This window comes from Barbus barbus (genome assembly GCF_936440315.1).
Source record: "Barbus barbus genome assembly, chromosome: 38".
Lineage (NCBI taxonomy): Eukaryota > Metazoa > Chordata > Actinopteri > Cypriniformes > Cyprinidae > Barbus > Barbus barbus.
The window spans coordinates 2376596-2387086 of record NC_136716.1 but is presented as its reverse complement, the minus strand read 5'-3'; the positions used below and the strand labels follow the sequence as shown (position 1 = coordinate 2387086).

Sequence of the window (10491 nt, the reverse complement as noted above, 5' to 3'; positions counted from 1 at the left end):
GCTCCTGATGCGCCACAGGGAGGTTCCTCAAGACGGACTCTGAAAGTTTATTGCTGACTTCAGGAAAAAAAGTGTTTTTATTTATTTATTTATTATTATTATTATTGAAGTTTAACTCAAATCAGTAATAACAATAAGTACCATACCTACCAACATGCCATGGTATAAATACCATCTAAAAACCATGGTGAACATATAGCCTATATTGATAGGGTTTTCACTACTAAAACTAATAGGAAACTGATAATATTGTTATTATCATATTTTATCATTTAACACTTCCATCCATCCACATCCATCTATTCTTCCATCCATCGATGTATCCATTCCGCCTATCCATCCATTCATTCATCCATCTGTGTATCCATCCATCCATCTATCCATGCATCCATGTATCAATCCATCCATCCAAGCATCCATCTATGTATCCCTCCATCCATCCATCCATCCATGCATCCATCTCTGTATCCATCCATCCATCCATCTATCCATGCATCCATTTATGTATCAATCCATCCATCCAAGCATCCATCTATGTATCCCTCCATCCATCTATGTATCCATCCATCTATCCATCTATGTATCCCTCCATCCATCCATCCATGCATGCATCCATCTATGTATCCCTTCATCCATCCATCCATCCATGCATCCATCTATGTATCAATCCATCCATTCAAGCATCCACCTATGTATCCCTCCATCCATCCATTCATCTATATATCCCTCCATCCATGCATCCATCTACAGTGTATGTATCAATCCATCCATCCAAGCATCCACCTATGTATCCCTCCATCCATCCACCCATCCAAGCATCCATCTATGTATCCCTCCATCCATCCATGCATCCATCTATGTATCCATCCATCCATGCATCCATCTATATATCCATTCATCCATCCATCCACGCATCCATGCATCCATTTATGTATCCATCCATCCATGCATCCATCTATATATCCATTCATCCATCTATATATCCATTCATCCATCTATGTGTCCATCCATTTATGTATCCATCTATGTATCCATCCATCCAAGCATCCATCTATGTATCCCTCCATCCATCCATGCATCCATCTATGTATCCATCCATCCAAGCATCCCTCTATGTATCCCTCCATCCATCCATGCATCCATCTATGTGTCCATCCATCCATGCATCCATCTATATATCCATTCATCCATCCATCCATCCACGCATCCATGCATCCATGCATCCATTTATGTATCCATCCATCCATGCATCCATCTATATATCCATTCATCCATCTATATATCCATTCATCCATGCATCCATCTATGTGTCCATCCATTTATGTATCCATCTATGTATCCATCCATCCAAGCATCCATCTATGTATCCATCCATCCATCCAAGCATCCATCTGTGTATCCCTCCATCCATCCATCCATCCATGGATCCATCTATACATCCATCCATCCATATATCCATGCATCAATCTATGTATCCCTCTCTCCCTCCATCCAACCATCCATCTATGTATCCCTCCATCCATGCATCCATTTATGTATCCATCCATGCACCCATGGATCCATCTATGCATTCATCCATCCATCCATCCATCTACGCATCCATGCATCCATCCATCCATCCGTCTGTTTGTCTGTCTATCTAATCTCAAACCCTTTTTTATGCAACTTACCTTCAACAAAACCAACAACCACAGACCCCAAACCTCAAACTGTAACTCTTCATCAACCACAACAAACTGCCTAAACTGAGACAATGTGACTCCTGTCTTCCAGTTAACCTCTCTGTAAGTGTTTGGGCAGTTATCAATCTGGACAAGGGTCCCATCTAGTGGTCAGTGGACACATACTGAGATTCAAAAACAACCCTAGCTTCAGCATTCTTTATTTTAGGCTTTTATGATCAATAACACAACTTACTTTTTTTTTTTTTTATACATAATACATTTTCTGTATTATTTTCAGTGTAAAACTATTTTATCTGTACATTATGTATTGTCGTGTTGTCTAGCAAACAGCTGGAAGCTATGAAAAACCCATAGATGCATAGTTACCATTCTCTTTACCTTTTAGATATTTTCCAACGTTAATTAACTCTAGGTTAAAAGTCACCTGTTCAGTATAATAATCAAGCAGCTGCTGCAGTTCTTTATTACACCATTAGAGCATGCTCAACACCCAAAAGCGAAAAAACATCAGTGTTTATACAAGAAACAAAGAATATGCTAAACATTTTTTTTTACATCTGTGCTGAGTCACAGTAAACTAACAGTCTCACTAGACCAGGGGTTTTCAACCTGTCAAGGGGGGCGCGAGCATCAATTAATTCAGAGACTTGAATTTTTGAAGATTTGTGAAGACCTTGAAGATTTATGAATACGAACTTTCAATTCTTCAGCCATCCGCTAGGGGGCAATCTGACTCCCGCTGTTCGGCGACAGTGAGAATGGTGTAAAATAGGGGTGTGCGATATGACGATTTTTTGATCGTGGACGATAAAAATGTCTCCACGATCTGCTTTTGAAGAAATATGGTAGTATCGTGCTACAGCACACATTATATCAAATACAGTTCTGGCGCCTCCGTCTCTATATACTGTACAACACGACATACAGCAGTAGAGTTACTCTGACAGGACACTGCACTTATTCGCGATCGCAAAAGTACATTATTTGCACACAATCCTTGCTGGTTAAATGTTTAATTCGCGCGCTGGTCTGAGGTGCCCTTTTTCTGAGCGCATACACCTGAAGCACGCGCACTAAAAAGCCTGTCTAACAGCGCCAGATTACTCAACTAACTTATCTTTTGCGCTAATACTGTCAAAACACACAAGGTTTACATACAGACTCAGTTGGTTATCTCTAAAATGAAAGTAAATAGTTAAGAGAGAAACGGATGCGTGCCTGTATATTAGATGCGTGCAGCTCTTAAAGAGACAGGACACTAAACATGCTGTCGACTGTCATTAAAGGGATAATTCACCCTAAATGTTAATTTCTGTCATTATTTACTCACTCACGTTGTCCCAAACCTCTATTAATTTCTTGTGCTGAACCCAAAATAAGATATATATATTTGAAGAATGAGGGTAACCAAACAGTTGCTGGTCCACATTGACTTTGATAGTAGGAAAGAAAAATCCAATGGAAGTCACTGAGGACCAGCAACTGTTTGGTTTTCCACCTTCTTCAAAATAGCATTTATGTTTCGCAGAAGAAAGAAACTCATTCAGGTTTAAAACAACTTTTGAGTAAATGATGGTATAAAAATACAACATTATGACAGAATTGACAGACAGATGACAGAATATTTATTTGTGGGGGAACTATTCATTTAACGTTAACAAAACAATAAAACACAAAGAGAAAAATCACTCACTATTCTTGACTGAAAATCTTTAATACAGTTGCTTTAGCAATCAGTCTATCTAGTGTTTTATTTTTATATTTGTTCATTCAATTTCATTGAATGCACTGCTAAATACACCTATTGTACCTGAAAATAAAGCACTGTTCTTCATACATCATTGTATCTTTGTTCTTATTTTTTAATAAGAAAGATAAAATGATGACAAAGATTTTTATCTTTGCCCACTTTGGCCTAAATATCTGCAATGTCTTTTTTTTTTTTTTCTACCTTGAAAGGTTTTGCCTTTCTAGTTTGGCTGTAATGCTCAGACAACTTGTAAAACCAAAATAGTAAAACTAACATGACAAAGAATCGTGATAAAATCGTGAATCGTGATATTTAAAAAAAAAAATCGTGATATGATATTTTTCCCATATCGCCCACCCCTAGTGTAAAATGATTTACGGTTAGTCATGTCAGAAATCCAACCACAGATTGGCATGTTGTTATCTCAGAAACAAGCTCAGCCATCACACTGAATCAGGTAAACTGGTTATATGTTTATGTTTCTTAATGCTACGCACTGGAAACGCAGCAAACAATATGTGAATGATGTTCGCACACTTTGGGCTCGGGGGGGGGGGGGGGGGGGGGGCGCGAGTGAAATTAGACAAACTTAGGGGGGCGCATGTCTTAAAAGGTTGAAAACCCCTGCACTAGACTGTGCAGCATTGAAGTGTGCTTGATGGTATAGGTTTAAAAGCAGCAAAATAAGCACTGTCCTCAACTCAGAGGGTCTACATCACTCCAGAGCAGACAAAATGTGTAATGTTTCAGCAATGATCCTGACCGTCCATCACTTAATTAAATTGAGCTAAAGACATACAAGAGCAGAAAGCATGTTTTTGGCATTAAGGAAGAATAATGGAGGTAATAAACAGCAGATGCAAATGGAGTGGATAGTTATTCTGTCAGGCCTGGGATCTCAGACAGGCCTGTGCTCATCTTCTCTTGGCTCTGGTGCAGATTAGCTGTTCCAGCATGAGGAAGAGGTTTTTATGCGTGTAATGAGATCAATCCTTCGGTTACACTCTCTGCTGGCTCGCAAGCTTTAACTTTTTTCATGAGTTCTGTTGTTTATTGACTGCTCATCTTCTGTTTTCATTAAGAACTACAGGCCTTGATAAAACATATATGCAGGCCTTTACTTAAACGCTGTTCAGCAGAGACAGATTCATGACAGCAAAGATCCTATATGAATGGGATGCTATGTATGTGCCTGAAGACAATTTGCATAAATACAAATTAATGTCTAGTACATACTATTATCTTTCTGTGTGGCATAATAATGCAAATGTGTGTGGTTTCACCTGCAATGTATGCAAGCATCGCAAAATCACCTACAATGAGACGAATTGTTCAATGGCTCCACAAGGAAAACTGCGTAATAAAATCCATGAACACAATATTTATACATTGTTGGTTCATCTAACGTTTTTTAAACATTAATACTTCCTAGTTTCAAATGGGTTAGAGAACACTTAAAAGTTCACAACTTCACAGAATGTTTGCAAAAAACATATTTTTGGGGACGGCACTCCCAACATGTTAGGTAACTAGAAGGAAAAACTAATTTGTGGATGACTTGATACATTTTTACAAATATGGTTAGAATGTATCCAGGGACGCATTATGACGCAGAGGTGCCCTGGGCATTATAGGCCCCCCTCGGTTGAAATTGCGGTCTCATTTTTTCTTAAGTTCAAATAGCAACTTATCTACACTAAGTGAAAATAGCAGTATTTAATTTTTTTAATTAAAAATAAATGCCTTTACGATGTGATATGAGATTTGAAAAGGGAGAAAAAAAAAGTTCTGCAAAAGGCGGGTTTGCACCCGGGTCGATCGAGTCAATAATACCACCATACCCGCTTTACCATCTGTGCCACAGGAGTGATTGGTGCATAGCAGCTTTTTATAATCTTGACAGTCCCAATCACACGTTGGTGGGCGGAATTAGTGTAAATAGCCTCTGCCAACTGCGGTCAGGCCAGCCTCCACTCTGAAAAACACGGTCATTCTAGCCGCACGTTATTTTGAGGTGCGCGCATATTCTAGGCGTTGCGGTAATAGCGAGTAAAATCACAGTCTATGGTTAAAACTCAGATCAGAGGAAAAGCGATCTCTGGCATTCATTTATTAAACCAGTTTCTCTGTCAATATTGAATAAATAAATGAATTAATGAACGAATAAATAAATACATTTTAAATAATACAAATGTTTAAAAAAAACGGTCTGATGAAATGAAAATAACTTCAAATGTTGAGTAATATTAAATGTAGAATTTCCAAATAACTGATGAGAAATAACAAAATAAAAGCCTTTCATGAACTTGCATATAACCACATTTATCTGTAAATTCACAAAAAGAAAATTCCCTGTTTCCACAAAAAATTTCACCTTTGATTAACAGTACACTACTACAGAATGTTATTTGCACAATGTCAGGACTGTCTGATTTTCTATTACAAAATTAAAGCCCTCCAAAATATCATATATGACCAGTTTTGTCCTTGATTTTAGGCAGCTCTAAAAAGGAAACTCCCTGTTTCCACAGACCACTTTCACTTCGGAGTGAGGGTACACCTCAGATTCACTCACGCAGTGCCAGGACTATTTTATGTATAATTCCAAAATAAAAGCCCCGTAAACGCTCATATTTAAGCTGCTTTGTCTACACTCTAAAGAAAAAATGCTGGGTTAGATACAACCCAGTGCTGGGTAATTATTGGACAGAACACATGCTTGATTGTTTTCAACCAACAACTGGGTTAAATGTTTAACCCAACCTTCTGGGCAGTAACCCACCGCTGGATTCACCCATATTTTACCCAGCGCTGGGTTATATTTAACCCACCATTTTTTTTTAGAGTGTATCTATTTGGATTGGTTTAAAAGGGAAACTCCCTGTTTCCACAGAGCACTTTCACTTCAGAAATCGGCAGAGAGCAGAATTCATTCATGGAGCGCGAGCACTGAAATTTGTCATTTACTTGTCCGAGTATAAAAGTTACTTGCCCGGAGAGAAAAAAAAAATACTGTTATATTTTAAAATAAAAAGGGAGTATTAATTACAAATATAATTATTTTATATTGAACTTAAAAATAAAATGCTTATATATACCTATTTTTTATATATATATATATATATATATATATATATATATATTAATTTTCAAACTTAAATTATTATTTTTTAAAATTAGAGTTCAATTTAATCAGACAATTAGTATAATAAGACATTTGGGCTGTTACCAAACAAATGAAATCAGTATCAGCAAAATTAATCTTTGCAATGCAGAGGAAACACAGAAGCTGCATCTGAAGTGGAATAGATATATTTACCCACTGTTTAATGCAGCTCTGAAGGACATGGAATGCTTTAATCTGCAGTTACAAATTAATAAATAATGTTTTGATTCATAAAACGATGAAAACTGATATTTGAAATGATAAAAAAATAAATAAAAATGCTGTAAATGTGAAATTAAAACCACCAGTAGGTGGCATCAAGTCACTGTTAATAAGTGATTCATTGCGACTGAACCGAATCATTTAAATAATTGATTCATTCAGGACCGAAACACCGTCATGTTGCTCAGAGACGCAGAACAGTGCTGTGGCTGTGTTTGGAATTATTTTTATTGTTGAAATAGCGCAAAAACACTAAATATGGTGTCTAAAACGTAAGTCTCTTAATGTTAAATTCTTGTTTATTGAACTGTTCACATTTGTAATCATGATGGTTTTTAGAGCAAAAAAAAAAAAAAAAATCGATCTTCGTGTGAAACTATATGAAATTATATAAATATATACATTTTCTTCTCCCATATCTTGAATTTTCTGCGTGCGATTCTTGTAGTACACTTTATAAAACAACAATTACGAAATGATCTCAAACGATATATATCGCACACCCCTATAAGAAAGGCTATATCATAAATAAAGGCAGTTATTATTGTTTTTGGTATTGACTTTTTCAAGTTCCTTGTCCGATTGGGCAAATACATTTCTCTTTCACTTGCCCGACCAAAACATTCAGTTAATGTCGAGCCCTGCCTGAATGTATGTTTAGATCAGATAGGAACTGTGTGCATGTGTGGCGCGCGCGCGCCTGACAGATCCACGCACAAAGTGGGCGGGGCTCCCGTGCCATGACAACCTCAGAGAGTGACTGTCTGCTCTGAACCAAACCAAGCCAGGGGGGCAAGAGAGTGTAGTTTCGGACGTCATTACGCGCTGCCCGGGGGAGGAGGGTTAGGAACCGGCCACACAACTAATAACAGATTATCCGCTGTCCGTCGATACAGTGTGCTTCGTCTATGTGTGCGCGTACGAGCCTGTGTTTGAGTCGCATGCAAGAACAAAAGCGCAGCAAAGAAAAGCAGCCACATCCTCCTGTCGGCACAAGGAAGAGCTCCGTCGAACAGCGATGAAGCACTTATGCGGCAATCTGACATTCTGGGTAAGTTCTCATCAACTCCCGCATATAAAAACATCCGTACCGCGAGCTTTGGATGTGTTTAGTAGCTTGTGAATGCATTTAAAGCTCTGTTCATCCGCAAGAGAAGAGAGACCCAGTGTAACAATCAATGCGTAACGAATGTAACGCTGTTATTATAACGAGCTGATCTCAAATAATGTTGCTGTGACTTTTAATCATTTTGCTGACATGATCTTGAATTTGTTTTTGAATGTTCACTGAAAAAAGTAATAAAAAAAAAAAGTAAAAATCTTATGTAAATAGGAGGGAAAACTAACTAATGTACTGTCAAGGATATCTCAAAGTTACTTGATCTTTAATAACGTTAATACATCATTCATGGAATATTCTCCTGAAATATTTTAGTTGGATGGATAGTCTAAGGATATCCACATTACTGCATTGGTCTCAAACTCAATTCAAACCTGATCCAGCTAATCAAGGTCTTCAGGAGCACTAGAAAGGGCTGGTTGGAATTGAGTTTGAGATCAATGCATTACTGGTAGAATGTGAATAACTTTGAGAGAATCTCATTTTGAGTTAGCTGTGTTATCATTCACATGTGGGATACGACCATACATTCACTGCATTTGTATGAATCATTTGAATGAATTGGTTCATAGCATTGCTTATGAGTTACAAGACTGAATCGGTTTGGGAGAGCATCGATCATTGAATTCATTAAACATGTTAGACTCCTATTCGGTTTACAGAGAGAACAATCCATCTCATGAACATTTGAAGTCTTGCACCTAACATACCTGTACGTACTGCATTGTCTATTTTGTATATTGTGTTTGTGCTATTTTGCATATTGTCCATTTTGTATATTTGTACATTATTTTATTTTATTGTATATTTTTTTATTATTATTATCTGTGTCCTGTCGCTGTCATTCTGTCGCACTGTGGAGCTACTGTCAAAGAATGAATGGCCTTTTCTGACATGCAAAACCTTTGTGAATGGATTGCAAAGGAATGCATGCAAATTCTGTTATATTTAGGTTTAAAATGCCTGAAACTTTGTCTTTTGAGCTGACTGATGGTTTCAGTTAATACATATGACATTTCAATAAATAGCCAACCTATATTAATAAAAAGTTAGTACAAATAAAATTTGCACGATATGTGTCTGCAAATGACTTTAAATGAACATTTTAGAGCCCAAAGTGGGATTCTAGAAACCATGTGATCACAAACAAGCAGTGAATCAGTCTTTTCAACTGAACTGTTTAAAAGAAGTGATTCAAGGAAATGAGTCGGGCTTGAGTCATGTTCTGCAACCTTCATTAACATTAATAGCATGTTTTTCTCCATATGGTCTGACATTTTGCTCACCTCTCATGTTGATTTATTCGGGGTCAGGCCGCGTCACAGCTTCTGGAGAGAAATTTCTGCTGTTTACGAGGTTAATGGAGGTAATAGCATCGGTGTGCATGGCCTAGTTAGCTGGACAGACACAGCGAAGGCTTATTCTCGGGGTCATTAGGCTCTCCGAGGGGCTTGTGCGGTCAGTCAGCATTACAGACATAAACACTATGTAGGTTAAGAAGAAATGCAAAGGGCTCAAACATTCCTCTGTTCAGAAATGCCAGGATCATAACAGGATAGGCAAGTGCAAAAATCAAGTGTTTGTCCTTACAGCAACCTAATATGAGATAAAAAAAGTCATGTCAAATATTCTTGTATATTGCAAGAGGTTTCTATAGACCTGCAACAAGCCAGTATAAAAAAAGCTCTATTTTCATGACGTTTTATAATTATTATTTAGTTTTTATATGTTTATGAATCATTTCTTGTAATGCACCTTATAATGCATTGCATGGAAAATTATAAACACGGTTATAAAACATTATAATATTTATTAATGCATCTTATAATGCATTGCATGAAAAATGATAAATACATTTATAAAACATTATAATACTTATTAATGCACCTTTAGAAAGTACAGTGCATTTTACCACATGACAAGCAAGAAATGTGCAAATATTAAAATGCATTTTTATCTAAGGTTGCAATTATTATTGAAAATATACAATACATTGTATGTAAAAGCTTCAAATAAAGTGTGATCTGATCTATTGAATTATCATCATCAAGAATCAGTTTCCTGTGGCTAATACGATCTGGACAGACAGAGGAAGCTTGAGGCTTGTGTTGTGAAATTATTCTGCATTTACTGTAACACAGCAGAATATGTCAAAAAAAATATTCTCAGTTCTGTAACTTCGGTTTAATATTCTTATTGAATCAAATTTAATTTCCAGGTTTTATTTTTTAGGTTTAAATCACAATATTTACCTGTAAGATCACACTATTCTTTTAACCCACAGGAATATTTAATGCAAATGTAGACTAATCTTTCTGATTTTGCTGTTTTTATTTGATAAAACTCTGTTGTTTTGAGTTAATGATGAATATTTGGTCTCATGTTATAGATTTAATCACTCTATTGTTCCTATGAGTGCACTGATACTACTATCACCATCTAAAGTCTGTATTAAATGCTGTAATTAAATACTGCATTACTCTGCTTCCTCAGCACACAGATGTATAAGACATCATTTTTAGCATGCTTTTTAGCTGTTCTTTTGAAT

General features: G+C 36.7%; 1 protein-coding gene across 2 annotated transcripts in view; it reads left to right on the top strand.

Annotated features, from left to right (window-relative positions):
* Positions 1-7534: 7534 nt before the first annotated feature.
* The window catches only part of LOC306857590 (ATP-binding cassette sub-family C member 3-like), a 61048-nt gene continuing 58091 nt past the window's right edge, over positions 7535-10491 (top strand). For both annotated transcript variants that reach the window (XM_079397606.1, XM_079397607.1), the window contains exon 1: positions 7535-7874. In XM_079397606.1, the coding sequence (XP_079253732.1) occupies positions 7842-7874 (33 nt within the window). In that variant the 5' untranslated portion in view covers positions 7535-7841. The remainder of the gene's footprint in view (positions 7875-10491) is intronic.